Below are 15384 nucleotides of genomic sequence, written 5' to 3' on the forward strand. Positions count from 1 at the left end.
TTGTATTCATTGCCCTTCTCGCCGTCGTCATACCACCAGCAGTGGTGTTGACCCTACACAAATTCACCATGGGCCCTAAAGCGTCAGTTTTCGTACCGCTCTACGTCTACCCTGCACCGGGAGCATGGGATCCCTTAGAGAAGGTGTAGGTGCTACTTTTCCTTTTGTTGTCCCCTTCCCCATATCTCAACAAGCCCTCGCCAAATGTTAAAACCCCTCCCCCTTCCCCTTCCCCCCGCCAACCACATTGTACTCCCAGTCCATGCCCACGCTATCTGTCAGCCACCGGATGTCCCGCGGCACGATACAAGTAACCCTGATGTACGAAGGACGCAGCTGAACGCCACAGGATCTCTTCTCATCCCGACGTCAACTTCACCGTCGTGGTCAATCCTGGTAGTGGTCCAGGGCCCAACGCCTTGCCCGATGGCAATTACACACGAGAGATACCCAAGCTGGCGTCTTATGGCAATGTGCGCCTCCTGGGCTATGTTGCTACCACGTACGCGCAGCGCAACTTCTCGTTGGTGCGGCGGGACATTGAGACCTATGCGGCGTGGCCGACCAACAGTTCGAACCCCAATCTAGCGGTTCGGGGTATATTTTTCGACGAAACCCCCCAGCAATACGAAAACAATACCTTGGCCTACCTCCAAGATCTGACTGCTGTCGTGAAGACGACCGCCGGCCTGGGTCCGGACCATTATGTACGTGCAGAAGTCTCTCCCGTATTTTCATTATTTCATTACTAGGGGTAACGCCGGGTAATTTACACGATTACCAAATTTCGGCAGCTGGCATTTCCGCCCACTGGGTCATAGGCTTTGGCTGCCCCCTCAATGCATGGTCCTTTTTTACTTTTCTTGGAGCTTCTGTTCTCTGGCGCCTGTTCCTGCCGACCATTCTAATTCAGAGCCGTCGTTTGGATCGTCCGGATAGATCTGGATGGACGCCCACCATTGGCCAGAATTTTCCATGCTAACGAGACCCCCCCAACCAGGTCGTCCACAATCCCGGCACGATTCCTGATGCCCGCTACTTGCCGACGGCTGATTCGACTGTGGTCTTTGAGGCAACCTACGAGACGTTCTTGGAGCGTCAAGGGGCTAAGCTGTTTAAGGAGATCCCGAACAGTACTCGCAGCCAGCTGTGCGCTGTGGTCCACTCGGTGCCGGACAGCGTGGAAGGGCACAAATTCCGAGACCTGGTGAAGCAAGTGCGCAAGGTCGCAGATGAGATTTTCATCACTCATCTGGATACAGACTATTATGCGAGCTTTGGAAGCCAATGGGAGGAATTTGTGGAACTAATGGCTCGATCGTGAGGTGGCAGATGCCTGGTGCATATTATTTCTTGGTATATACAGTATTTATGACGTATATGATATAACAATCTGATCATTGAAGTACTTTTTCCTCCAACTCGAATGCAATGGTTGCGATGACACCAGTGTAACTGGATTCGGGATCTATTGCGCCAATTCCAAGGCATTCCTCCAGAGTTTTAGCTCAGGCAGAAACAAAGAAGCTAACTAACTACTAACTAGCTCCGAGACTTCCAAAGCCAGTGGTAGACTATCTTCTTTTCCATCTTCCAAGGAAGGATACATCCATTTCCCCCTCTTCAAACAAGGTACATGGTTAGTTTCCTTTACAACACATCCATAGTGGGGCCATTACCCACCCGTAAATTTCATTCTCCGCGGTCCCCGATCCGATTCAGAGCCACTACCGAATTCCAGCCCCACTGACCAAACCAGTCCAGAAAAGTCTGCCATTGCCCACTTTGTATCATGGTCAAACAGGGCTAACCACGAGTCAGAGGTAAGTGGATATGGATGATCTCATCGGTTAGATCTTTGGCTTTTTTCTTTTCTCTCCTATTTTCTTTCTTTCTCTTTTCTCTTTTCTGGTTTAGATGAGGTAGGGATCAATAGTTGGATGAGATGTGGTAAGTAGGTACAATGCATGCTGCATGCTGCATAAAGATGTGTAATTAGGTACATAGGTAGATAGGTAAGGTTCATGGAAAACCGAGAATTCCGAACCTTAGGATCATTAGGTGAATACTATGGCACTCGTATGTGATCGTGATAAATCGATTAGGTGCTTTTTTCTATACGAAGAGTGGCATGAGATGATATGAGAAATTTTCTACATGCGCACAGTAAGAAAAAGAAATACTAAATAAACAGCAGATGATCAGACCCCCAGGCTAACTTGCTGCATGTCTTGGATCATCTACTAATAGGAATACATTTCTCCTCGAGGCAAGTGGCATGGCATGGTAGGGCTTGAAGGAGACCCTACCGACATCCTTCCTTCGTATTCGGTAGATAGCTACGGGGTATATTGTTACCTATCATTTGAGAGTTACCTAGTTGGTTAAGATGTATGCTACAGTAGGTATGTGATTAGTATCAGAAAGAAGGAATGAAGAATGAATGGATGGATGCATTGATTGAGTTTTTCCGAGACCTGCATCACCAACAGACATCTGATCCATCCATCCATCTCCAATCTCCAGCTGTCGGGACTTCGGATTCCGTAGGATGTTGTGAGTATGCATATCCCGCTTCTAGTTGGTGTCTAGTCTACTAGTGATACTGATGTTTCACGTAACCATACAACATGGTAAAAATAACTCCATGCTGTCACACCGTCATCTAAGTAAGGTATGTTATGTATGTATGTTGTCGGATTACTCCGTTCCCATCATCGTTATCTTTATTTCAAGGGAAAAAACAGATATGTTTACTATGTGTGTATGTATGTATGTGGACGCCATGGGTGCACCGCAGAATAACATACATATACATATCAAGTGCCCTGCATATTGTGGCTGAATCTCCTCGCGCTGGGAGGGGCCAGAAATGTTCCGTTTGCGGGTCTTGGAAAACCGCACCCCCGTCCCCCTGCCCCGTCTCCCCCTGCCCCCTTGTCAGACATACATGTTATGTTTAGGGTTATTTTTGGATCGATCGGTTGGGCTTGACGGGAGGGGGAGGTTGGGTAGAAGTTGGATTTTTGATTACTACATGTGTAGATTAATTGTATGATATGGTGACTGATGAGATGAGATGAGATGAGATGAATGCGATGGGTTGAGTGCATTGGTACTGTAGGTTATTGCTTGGCAGGATTGCCACTGGCTCATTACACAGATACTATCTACTACCACTACTTACTGGTCAATACATGATCAGGTAGGATGACTCTCGTTACATCGCATCCGGAGTTAAGTTTCCTTCCCATTAATAGCAACTCTCTACTTCCTACATAGACTGTCGCACTTCCGCATAAGTCATCATCCTCTGTTCCTTTGTATAGTTATGGCCCATGAAAATTCAGCTTCCATGTTTCAACCCCTCTAATTTGACCCTAGACATCTACGGTGTAGACATAAATCAATGTCAACATGACAGTAGTAAAGAGTGATCTCGGCTAAGCTCGACGATCGTCTGTCAGCCATGTCGATCGATGAGCATTGAGTTTTAGTGGGGTTACTAAACCCTCACTAACACCCTAGTACTCTTCTCTAGCACGAACTTCGACCCTTCCATAAGGTAACACAAACTGCTCACGGCAGGGAATATATCAATTATGATCGGTCGGAGATAGTTTCTACAAGTGGAGCGAGTCTATAACATGGATTGAATGCAGTGTATCTTGATGTTGATTTCACTGCATAGAAATGACGGGTCATTCATGATACATTCCTCTTCCCGCGCGGAGAAATATATATCAGACTACCACTACCCCCCTAAATAGTAGTATAACGATTGTAACAGAGCTAGCACTCTATTAGAAGTAGGTAGTGGGGTTCAGAGTCATGAGCAGCCAGATGTAGAATCGATATTACTATTATTGCTTCAGCTGTCAAGTTTCCCGAGATTAAGGGATCATCTATCTAGATGAATCAGGGAAGCGGGAACTGCGGTTGTTTGAGATATTACTATCTTAGGAGTCAGTATACTACTAGGGTCTCTAAAATGTATTTCCGACACTACTTCCTATCCACCTGTCTATCTACTTAGGGCAATGAACTAATCTATTACTCTGTCATGTAGGTAATCTATCCGACACACTGTCATCGAATAAGCATATAATAGAGCGACTTAAGTCTAATGCAATTAATATGAATGATAGCTTGAGTCAACTAGCTCAAGCTAAGTTTACCTAACATCTCAACATGCTACATTTGGAGTATCATATCATGCCATTGACTCTATTATTACCTGCCTCCTAACTTGACACTCCTAGTGAGCCAGTCCAGTCCCCAACCAACTAACCAGCTAGTACAATGTAGTTAGTTAGCTGGTTAGTATTTTCTAGTGCTAACGCATGCATGCATGCATACAGCCCGCCTGCAGCTGTTCGTAGAAACAATCCCAATCAGAGCACAGCGGTGACCAGAACGCCAAGTCCACTCACTCACTCACACACACTTCCATGTTCTTCCAGCCCAATATTCTGTAAGTAAGGTCAAGATTTGAAATCCGCCCTCGCTTGGATTTCAGCGCCTTACTCAAGGAGACTAAACACGGAGAAGATCTAGAATCTAGACGGGATTGTTACCGAGCGCATTGACTTTCGTTCGTCCGTCCGTTTGTTTGCTTGCTCCCTTTACTCAACTAACTCACTAATTAGTTATCCAACTAGCCAGGAAAGGTCAACCACCGGTGGATGGTCAAATAAGTGGATGAACTATGCAGAGGAGGGAATTACCTCCGGCGCGAACTAAACCTCACCTAACTAACCAACGGAAGAGTGCCGTCAAACTCTTGAAAGGTTTTCATGTGTGAGAAGCCACTAAGTAAGTAGCTAACTAACTAACCAAACATGAGATTTGTTCAATGGTTCCTGAATTTTCTTGCTGGGCCCCACAACACACCGCCCACCCGGCGATCTTTGGCCCGAATGGGGATTGGAGAGTGGGGATTGAGTGGAAAAAGTCCGGTTCAGGAACAAGGCAAATCACTACTCTTTTTTTTTTTTTCCCACTCTGTTCTTCTTCTCAGGAACGGGTGGTGCTGCTATTCGGGAAAAGCAATGCCGTCGGCGAGATTCCTTTTTTTTTTTTTCTTTCTTTTTTCCTCCCTTCCTGGCGCTAAGTGGGTGATGGTGAAGTTTATCTCTGAGAGGATCTGGACGAAGCAACTTTTCTTCTTCTAGTATTTTGACTTCCTGGCTGGTTTTGGTGTGTTTTGTTTTTGGTGGTATTTTTACTTGCCTTGCGTCCTTCTGGTTGTTGTATTGATCGGGGGCTCCTCCGTGTAACCTTTTCAGTCAGTACTCTTTGACTTAGGTGGGCGGTCTGTGTTTGTAGTTGCCATGGCTATATCTGTCCCTGATAAGTCTGATCCCAAGGTTAAAATTTTCCACTGATTACTCTATTTCTTTGAACTAAAGGATGAAGGATGAAGAGTGAAGGAGGGGAAGGGGCAGAGGCGTTGAAAGTCAATTCAGCTTGACGACATCCAGGCACCGAATGATCCCACAACATTCATTACCAGTAAGTTTAAAAATTACCGATACGGAAACATATCGTATCAATGACACCACCGGTATCGAGCAATACTAGTCTCGGGACACTCGGACACAACAATCCAGTTCCTTAGTATCTACTTAGTTCTCCTTAGCGTTGGCGATTCGCTCTCTTCTCTGGCTCAGATTTCCTTCCCCACTCCACGCGTGTGAGAGATTCTAGCGAGGGAAGCTAAATCGCCTTAGCGCTTATTACATTAATAATCTTAATCTGGAATTAGATATTCCCATTTCTAGTCTATCTACTCTGTAGGTTAGTCTGTTTAGCGTGGAACCCGCTACCACTATCTAGATACACTACTTAGTATCCGGTTAGTCTTCTTGGGATCCTGGATAGGTTAAGTGGGTGTCTGCTGCTGCTGGTCAATTCTCCGTTTTCAGCCCTCGCCACACCACCCAGTAGACTAAAATCTGCCCAAGTCTGGTTTGGTCCACGGGTTCATCGGATATCAAGGCACCAGGGGAAAGACCCATTTTTTCCCCCTATGTATTTCTAAGAGAAATCAGGTTCTTACTACTACTCTCATTGCTAGCTGGTTGTTGAGGGGTGCACGTTGCACCCACCTACTTAGTTAGTAGTTACTAGTAGTAAATCATTTGTTTTCGTTCTACTCCACTACCATACCACACTGGCGTGAGACTGTTAGACCAGACCGGGCCGGTTTATGACCTAGACTAACTACCAAGACGCTTGCTTCGTTCAACTCAACGTGGTCTGGTCTGCTTCCAGCGTGGCGCCGTGGGTTTGACCGTGAGACAACTGGGGGGAGGGGGAGGGGGGCAGAGGGGGCCTTTGCTCTGATTTTTGGGCGTTGCGATGGCGAGATCGATGGCCAAGGGAAGGGGCTGGGCTCTGCTAGATCCTGGTGTCTTGACTAGGACTAGGACTAGGTTTTGGGGGGTCAGATGGTGTCATTCATTCATTCATTCATTCCAGGCAATGGAATGCGTTCGCTTTCTTGATCTGAGTTTGATTAAGTGGCTTTGTCGGCGGATGAGTTGGTGCCAGATGATACGATGATTGTTGCACTAGACTCTAGTTTCTAAACACTAAAGAGTGAGACGGGTGAGAGGATGGCATGGTATGGCAGGTATGTTATGCATGATGTTGCTCGGGGAGAAAGAGGTTGTCAATGACAGCGAGCAGGTAGGTAGAGGTATTCCAGGGAGAAGGTGTGGGTGTTGCATATGACAAGTGACGATCAATCATAAACTTTCTAGACGAATGCTGGATTACATCATAGTAGATAACAGTAGCAACTAGTTACAGTACAATAGATATCGCTATCAAAACTCCCTGCGCCCTTGCTTGTGTGACGAATTCCAGTCCCTACATTCCAACCATCTGAAAACGGCCCTGCTAGCACATCTCGATCCAATTGTCCAGGTCCATATTCTTAATCACCGTGGAGAAATTGCCCGAGTCGGTGGCGTTGCACGCCTTGGACTTCTCACTCGAGCTCACTGACAGGTTGTTGTTGGTGTCGTCACCCTTGGGATATTCGATGTGGAAGACGGGCTTCCCTGCCTTGATGAAGGCCGCGTAGGTGTCACACTCGTCGTACTGCGCGCATTGCTCATTGACGCTCCATTGCATGTTCTTGATGACCGATGAGATGATTGCCCCCGCGTTCTTCAATCCAATGGACATGTTGCGCGCATGCGCCTCATTGGCCATCCAGTTCATGTAGCTGATCGAATCGGCCTCCGTCAGATCCAGCCCGTTATCATTGTCGTATCCGTCGACATTATCCGGGTCCACCCCATCGCAACTCTTGTTCTGAGCCAGGTCCAGGCGAGTCAGCATGATATTGCGAATGCGAGGGGAGCTGATGTTGATCCATTTCTCGCCGGGCCATCCGTCCAGGTTGCTGCCCAGATCATCCGAGTTGAACTTGTCCTTATCCGGACGCCAATTCTCGTAGCTGCCGGCGGAGAAGTAGCAGATGACTTTACGGCCTGCTTTTTGCAGATCGTTGATTACGGACTTGTTGTTGTTGAACAGGTCAATGTCGTAAACATCCACGTCGACGGAGGTGTCGTTCAAGGAATAGAGCAATTCGATCTGCCAGCTGGTGCCGACGGCGGGCTGCCATTTGGCTGTGGTGTAATTGCCTGAACTGGGCGGCGTCGTCTCTCCGCCTCCTCCCTCTTCCTCTCCTCCCCCTCCGCCGCCCAATCCAACACCCAGTCCGACTCCAAGACCAATACCCAGGGCGATGATAAACCCGATAATCCCTCCGATGATGAGGAGCTTCTTCTTAAAAGTCCACGTCTTCCATCCCCGCGTGGGAGGGCCCTTGAGGGCGGCCTCACTGGCTGGCTCCATCGTATAGCAGATTGAACACGAACGAGAGCAAAGGGAGAATCGCGAAAATGTCGCGCGCGAGAGGAAAGAAGAAGATCCGGGGCTACGGGGAATAAAAGGTGGAGCGCAGTGCAGAAACAGTCACTAGTCACCAGTGAGTCTAGACCGGGACCTGCCTGTCAAACCAGGGCGATTGCAGCTCGAGGAAATGAAGTTGCCTGAAGATGAAGTCAAAGAAGCTTCACTGGTCACACGGATCTCCGGTTCATATTGCAGCACGCCGTCTGAAACAGCTTGCCAAATGAGCGAAACTGAAGGGGCGTCAAGTTGGTGATGATGATGATAGGCAGTGTGGTGAGGTGGTGAGAGAGTCGGACCCTGAAGGGAACCAGCTGGACCCTGCAAATCGTCCCGCCACTCTCATTAGCTGTGCAACCCTGCCCTAATCGACGGGCAGTCTACGAGAGGGGAAACGCCGGAAGACAAAGAGGCGAAAATTCGGGGGCCTAACTGGCCAAGAATAAAACTACCAAGGCGCCGGTGTCTTGTCCGGTCATCAACTTGGCGTTGGATGCTTCACGTCGACTGGTGGACAACCCGGGTTCGGCCGGATGGCTTGGAGTGAATGACTGACTGACTGTCTGTCTACTCAGTCTTGGGTCGCTTACCAAAAGAGTTAAGCGGGAAATAAACAGAGATCGCAAGATGCGACCGTGCTCAGTCCACAAATTGGGGAACCAGAGATTGCGATTTCTTCAGGAGCTTCCACGGTTGTTCGATGCTCGAAACACCAGAGCCATCTCCACCGCCAACCATGGAACACTCCGGCTTCGGAGCTAGTGAACAGCTGAAACACGGTGATCCTGGAATAGAGGACAAGCTCGTCGACTCGATAATGCCGACTTGGCGCTGGGTGTGTGTATAACCCTTGGCGTTGCTATTCTTGAGTGCTGCCCGCCCCCAAAATAGACGATGGGTTAGGCGACACGCTGGAGGCAAAAGGCAATGATTCTGATTCTGGCTAAGCGAGATGTCTTCACCTGCCGTTGCCGGTTTAGAGTTTCCCCCTTCTTTTCCGCCGTGAAGAAACTTCACGGAGGCAGAACGGCTAATAGCGTAATAGGAACAGAACAAATTCTGCTCTGCTGGCTGCTTCTTCCCCCCTTTTTTTGCTTCTTTGGGCCCTTGATTCTGTGCGTTGGCCTTTCTTGTCCTCCCATCGGGCCGGAACCTTGCCAATCAATCCATCCAGCCATCCAGCCATGAAGTTCTCGGACACTAACCGCAACTCCCGAGATCCAGTAAGATCCTTTTCTCGTTACGGTCACAGTGGTATGGTATTTACTGCGGTTTTGTAAATCCGCTCCGCCGTGTCGAGCATCTGTACCGCGTAACTTTCGATACCAGGCTTGGCAACACCACGGAGACTTCTTATTCTGGCTCGCTAAGCCATCGTCAAACATTAGTCTATTCTAATTCTTCGGCTTACATCTACTCTTAGACACTTAGTTCTTCTCTCGTGTACGTCTTGGCCTCTACACTAGAGCCGCAGCCTGACTCGCCCGTCGAGAGAATCTGGCCAGAACCGCCGGCGGAGGGAAACCCGCTGGCTTGGCTTGGCCAGCAGGGGGGGGATTCCATTCCAGTCATCTCAAATTCACCACGTTGTTGTCATGGCGGGGATGCTGATGCGATGCATGACTAGTACAGAGTAGTTACTGTTTATCTAACCTAATGAAGACTTCCTCCGGACTACTAGCACACTGTTCTGATGTGATGGATCCTATGACCTAACCCGTAGACACCCCAGAGCCAGCTTTGCTCCCCTCGGAGCCGACTCACTAGCTGGCTAGTTAGCTATGTACTCACCGACCCTAACGGGGATATCCTCAACATCTCCCGAGAGTACATGCAGAAGAAACCAAACCAGTCACACCTCGCCAACACATCGCCCCTGGACCCTGGCAGCTAGCCAACTAGCTATCCAGGTATCCATCTGTCAGTCAAAGCTTGACATACAGGTATGTGTGTGACGGTTGCTACGGAGAAGCCCGTCCCCCTCCCTCTCACACAAACGAAAAGACAGTAGCAGCAGTAGTAGTGATGATGGTAGTATAGAAGAAGCAAATCTCCACCTCATTGAGTAATTACCACCGACTATGCGGAGGGAAGGGGTGGAGGGAGGCTTAGACTTACTCCCCCTGTCGGGGTTTGATATTCGACTAGGGCTATTCAGGACTGCGGGCGGGGGATGATGAATGTTGGGAACTCGCCGAGGCCGAATACGAGGGCGGGAGTATAACCCCTGTTGCTTGGCTTGGCGTGATGTGATGTCTTAGATGTCGTGTCATGTTGTGTTAGTGTGTCATTCGGACGGAGGGATGGGATGGGATGGGATGTTAATTATTACTGAGTATTATGCGGAGGAAGAGGAGGAGTGTTGGGGCGGAGTACTAGGTAGATAGATGGATGAGATGGATGTGGGAATACGAGTTGTTGCATCCCTAGTTAGTTGACTATATCTTTCATCATCCATGTCTTTTTCTGCTGGATCGATACTAAGTAGTAGTGTGATGGTCTAATGTACAACGTTCTACACCGTATGATGTGTTCGGAGTTAAGCTAAGCCCTGATCTATCCATCCTTGTAGTATTCATGTGTAGATGTGTGGATAGATTCATCGCAGTGCATAACCTAACATAACATAACATAACACAAACCCATCTATCCAATACCCATGACACAAACAGATGAAAAACAAAGCAATATGTCTCAGATCGGAAAGCACGGATAACCAACCATGCGATGAAAAAAGGATTAGAAAAACATGGTCTGAACAAAGGGCACCCGAAATTCGATCCCGATTAAGTTACCCAATCGATCTAGATCAAATCAATCCTCCCTTCCGTCCTCGTCTATTATCTAGCTCCAAAACCCAAAACGAAAAAGTCCCGCCAAGATCTACTAGTGCTACCCGACTCGTGACCCCCAATTCAATCCATCTCATCCATCCGAACATCAATATGCGCCACAGAGAGAAAACCCTACTTTACTCACGGATGAATCCGGCTATTTGTTTACTCGAGTCTAGATGTGATCGAAAACAGACAAATATATTGACTCGATACTTTTGCCACATTCGTGGCGTCATGCCATGCCATTAGATAATAGCATCGGAGTAGTACTTGGAGGGTATTAATAGTACGGGGTATCAAGGTAAGATAAGTACTAAGAGGAAGCAAACAAACAGCTGAAACCAGTCCAATGACATTCCTGTACCCCGCCAAGAATGTGTGGGTTTCTTGATTTCTGCCAAAAACATGGATAGCCGGTAGAGACATCATGCCTCATTAGGAATGTGAGAGGTACGTATGTACCTGTTTTTTTATTTTTATGATAGTAATAGTGTGGGGAATCATAACAGGGTTGAGTACTTGGAATGGTTTGGGTTAAATTGATTGTTGCTATATTTGCTGTGTTATAGTCTAGGATACTAAGCGGGGGAAAAAGTGAAAGAAACCTGTTCGATCAATACCCATCCATTCCTTTGGTTGTATTTATGTCATATTCGTATTCATCCCGCCCAACTAACTAACTAATAACTAATATATTCAATCCAAAATATCATACCTACCTAAGTAGTAACTGACTCGTATCTAATATATCCATTATACATACTATGAACATTCAGAAACTCATCTTACAGCGCAATCGGCGTCGACAGCGTAAAGCTGACCGGCGACCCCGACAGCTGCACCCACACCGTCAACGGATCACTTCCGACCTGCTCAGTCGTGAAGCTCTGCGTGTTGGTCGGTGCCACGGGGAAAGTGACGGGGATGGTAGCATTGCAGGTATTATCCGTCGCGGAGAGGGTGGCGCCCGTGATCTTGTGGTCGGAGATGGTGTAGCGCAGGGAGTAGTTGCAGGCGTCGCGAGTGTAGCGGGCCAGGAAGGAGGCAGACATCTATTCATCGTATTAGTATCATCTTTGGGTTAGACTCAATTTGGAGAATGAGGAAGACATACAGTTTCATGGTTGATGGTAACAAGGGGCCAATCGACCAAGCGCACAAATTCCTGCACCTGGGTCTCCACCCAGGCTTGGAAGATGGAGTACTGGCCCGAGACGCCGTTGACTGTGATGGGGTCCACATCGGCATTACGCAGATTGGCCTGATGGAACATGTAGGGGTCATGGTGCAGACCGAACAGGTGACGCATGACTTCGCCCTTCTCCGTAGCGAGCAGGTTGTCAAAGTCACCTGAGCCAGCGGACGTGTCGATCCACTCCTGCAACGTGCAGTCTGGGGTATCGCAGTTGTAGTAGATGCGGGTGGCGAAGCGCGGGTTGACCTGCATACCGTCGAAACCGTCGGAGGCTTCATTGGTCCAGTAGGGCCACATGTCGTTCTGCTGGTTCAGGAGGGCAGGGCGCGTGTTGTCGCCGACGCAGTTGGTGATTCCGTTTTCCCACCAGGCGCGCAGGGCATCGCCATTGTGCAGGCCCGTGATGGCGGGAGGGATGATACCGTTGGAAGTGAAGTGCTTGGCGGAGGAGATACCGACTTGTTTCAGCCAGGCCTGGTTGAAAGAGATTTCCTTGTAGACGTCGGAGTAGGTGGCATTGTTCTGCTCCTCGTGGGTGAAGGTGTGGGAGATGTGACCGAACTTGTCCTGGTTGGTAGTGTTGGTCCACCAGAGGAGGAGAGGGTCGAGCTGCGTGCAGGCAACGGACCAGTCGTAGGTGGTGGGAGAGGAAGGCCAAAGGTTGGTGCCAGTTCCCACGGGCTTCTTCCATTCCAGAGGAGTGTCGGTGGGCGAGTTGTACTCGATGGCGCCCTCGTTGCAAGTGACGTAGCCCTCGTCTGAGACGCCAGCGGAGGCTTCGATGTTGCCGTTGCCGTTGTGGCCGACTTCGACGTAGTAGTTGCTGCCGGCGTTCATCTTGCCATTGATTTCCGGCAGCCAGTTAGCAATGCCGTCCAGGTCGGCCGGCGTGATGCGGAAGGTGGTGCCGTTGGGCTTGTAGATGTCGGTTTCCAGGAACATGTCGTCGATCTGGGTGTTCAGGTTCACGCGGCGGTAACCCGCGTACAGGCCGCGGGTGAGCCAGGTGATCCATGCGTGCTGCAGGTAGGTGGAGGTGGCGCTCCAAGTGGTGTCGAAGGAGATGAAGAAGGCCATTTGCTCACGGCCGTCGAAGTTGTTGATCACGGCAGCGGTGGTCTCGCTGCCCGAGTCCGAGTTGGCGGCAAAACGAGCGATTTCTTTGGTGGAGGTGGTGTTGGATACGGTGGCAGGATAGTGCCAGAGGCCACTGGTACTCACACCAGCGCCGGTCTTCAGGCCAGACGTAGGGAAGTCGCTGATGTCAGTGAACGACATCAATTGTTCGACCCCGGTTGCACAGCAGCCGTCGCCGGCAGCGCTGGCGCCGTAACTAGGGCCCGGATACACGTCGTACTGCACCATGCGCACACCGTAAGCCAGCTGGTAGGCATACAGCTGGTTCCATTGGTCCGTAGTGAGAGCACTCTGGTACCCTGTGACATTGCCGTAGTTGTAGCTGACTTCACTGGCAACCACAATACCGGCGAAGTTGCCACCTTCGGTGCCGTTCAAGGCAGGCAGGCTGGTGCCGGACTGGGGCACGACCAGAGTAGTGAAGGGAATGCCATAGGCATTGAGGCCAGATGATGCCACGCCTGCAGAGGCAGTGTCGCGCGCAATCACCAGGATGTTGGCGGCGATGGAGCCGCTGCTGATGGGCGTCGCTGCAGGAACCGCAGACGACGCCACAACGCTCGAGCTGAGACTCAGACTGACAGACATAGTGCTGGCAGTGCTGCTGCTTAGTGCGCTGGCTGACCCGCTAACAGAGGTATCAACGAATGTGGTAGGAGAGGCCACCGAGGTCACAAAGCTGGACGGGGCAGAGCTAGTACTGGACAAGAATGAAACGAAAGAAGAAGAAGAAGAAGAAGAAGAAGTAGTAGTAGTCGTGGTAGTCAACGAATGGACAGCTGAAGTAGTACCAGGAGCGGTGGGCCCGGTGACTTCAGCGACAGGAGTAGATGAGGCAGAAGATGCGCTGGTCAGCACCGTCGGATTCTGAGGCCAAATCCCCGGGGGAGTTTTGCAAGTTATAAAGCCCAGAAAGCAGTTGAGACTGGTAATGGACGATTTTAGGGTATTCATTGCGATACGAACGGCTCAGGCACTGAGCACCACCCCCTCTTCGCTAAGGAAAAAGAAACGAAGGACAAGCAAGCGAAGACGAATGATAACGAATGACTGAGGTGGACCTGCAGCAACGGACCCCTGGAAGAACGCCTTCGGTTGTGGAGAGAAGGAAGAGCGGGCTGTCATATGCGCGTGCAATCACATTATGTATGTCTATTTATCCCGGACAGATGGGCGTAGCAACCGCACGGAGAATTGGGAACCTATCGTTTCCACTTGCTTGGCCTGACCAAATCGTCGCGATGGACGACCCTCCCCTCCCTCCTCCGAGGGTTCCACGACCCAGCCCGATTCATAGATTCCGTATCTTCTTGGAGGGTCCTTGCAGACCCGCTCTCCGATTTAGAATCCTCATGGATGGACCGGTTCATGGATCTAATTCCGAGGCCGAGACAAAGCTTTGCCTGGTTTCCAAGGGACAGAGGGGATGGTTTCTATGGATGTTCAAAGATTGTGACTAGTCTTTCACATTCCTGGGGCTCGGACTGCCCTGGTGGAAATTGGCCCCCCGAAGTCTGACCGAGGGGCCCCATTATGGGATGAGTTCCTGGATTGAATTGGGCTTAGTATAGCATATTTAGCCAGGATTGGGAAAAATCTAAACAAGCTAACCATAGAGGCGCACCAACATGGTTGCTTGGCCGCACTTTTGTGGCACCGGGCGAGCCAGACGGAGAGGCAGAGGGAGGCGCCCAACCAGGGTTGCCAAGGGTCCAAATTTAGTGGCTTTTGCCTCTTTACTCAGGGTTTAGGGGACTGAGGCGAATGTTGGGTTCTGGGAAGCCCGAAAGATCGACTTTAGCACCGGTGTGGGGTAGAAACAATCGACTAAGCACACCCGAAAACCTTCAGCAGGAACATGGAAGGAATGGACTTGAGTTTAGGGCCCGGAGGTGATGGTGAAGATGGGAAAGTGACTCCATCTTGTTTGTTACACCGAGAGGTAATACAAACTTTCCATCCATGTCACACGGGTGGTCTTTTTGTAAAACTATAGAGTGTATAATACGGTATGGTTCGGATACAGGGCAACGGGATGTTTCCGTAAGCATACGGAACTTGCCCTAATCTGGATAGCTGCAGGTGCTCTTCTCCACCGCCGCCATCCTTCCCTTTTCTGCCTTTTTTTTCTTTCTCACGAGTCGAGTCGAGTCCAGTCGAGTCTACAATTCTGTCTCTCCACTTGGGCTAATGTAAGGAGCAGACCACAAAGCAAGAAAAGTAATTTCTTTCTTCATAGACCAATAGGCAACACGAATGACGATGCATGGAAGAATTTCCCCC

At 49.5% G+C, this 15384-nt stretch overlaps 3 protein-coding genes across 3 annotated transcripts; 1 reads left to right on the forward strand and 2 right to left on the reverse strand.

Annotated features, from left to right (window-relative positions):
* Positions 1-68: 68 nt before the first annotated feature.
* BO88DRAFT_434654 (spherulation-specific family 4 protein) lies at positions 69-1417 on the forward strand (the record flags this gene model as incomplete). The annotated part of the gene is made up of 3 exons (XM_025709486.1): positions 69-145; positions 350-707; positions 1001-1417. 3 exons carry the CDS (start codon positions 69-71, stop codon positions 1322-1324), a joined length of 759 nt encoding a protein of 252 aa, XP_025564281.1. The 3' UTR covers positions 1325-1417.
* A 5489-nt stretch (positions 1418-6906) lies between these two features.
* BO88DRAFT_424706 (endo alpha-1,4 polygalactosaminidase) lies at positions 6907-7875 on the reverse strand (the record flags this gene model as incomplete). The annotated part of the gene is made up of 1 exon (XM_025708759.1): positions 6907-7875. The coding sequence occupies one exon, from the start codon at positions 7873-7875 to the stop codon at positions 6907-6909; it is 969 nt and encodes a 322-aa protein (XP_025564282.1).
* Positions 7876-11554: 3679 nt separating this feature from the next.
* Positions 11555-13689, reverse strand: agd3 (putative extracellular serine-rich protein; the record flags this gene model as incomplete). Its single annotated transcript, XM_025702965.1, has 2 exons — positions 11555-11821; positions 11884-13689. 2 exons carry the CDS (start codon positions 13687-13689, stop codon positions 11555-11557), a joined length of 2073 nt encoding a protein of 690 aa, XP_025564283.1.
* Positions 13690-15384: the final 1695 nt, after the last annotated feature.

The sequence above is a fragment of the Aspergillus vadensis genome, assembly GCF_003184925.1.
Source record: "Aspergillus vadensis CBS 113365 unplaced genomic scaffold BO88scaffold_8, whole genome shotgun sequence".
NCBI classification, from domain to species: domain Eukaryota; kingdom Fungi; phylum Ascomycota; class Eurotiomycetes; order Eurotiales; family Aspergillaceae; genus Aspergillus; species Aspergillus vadensis.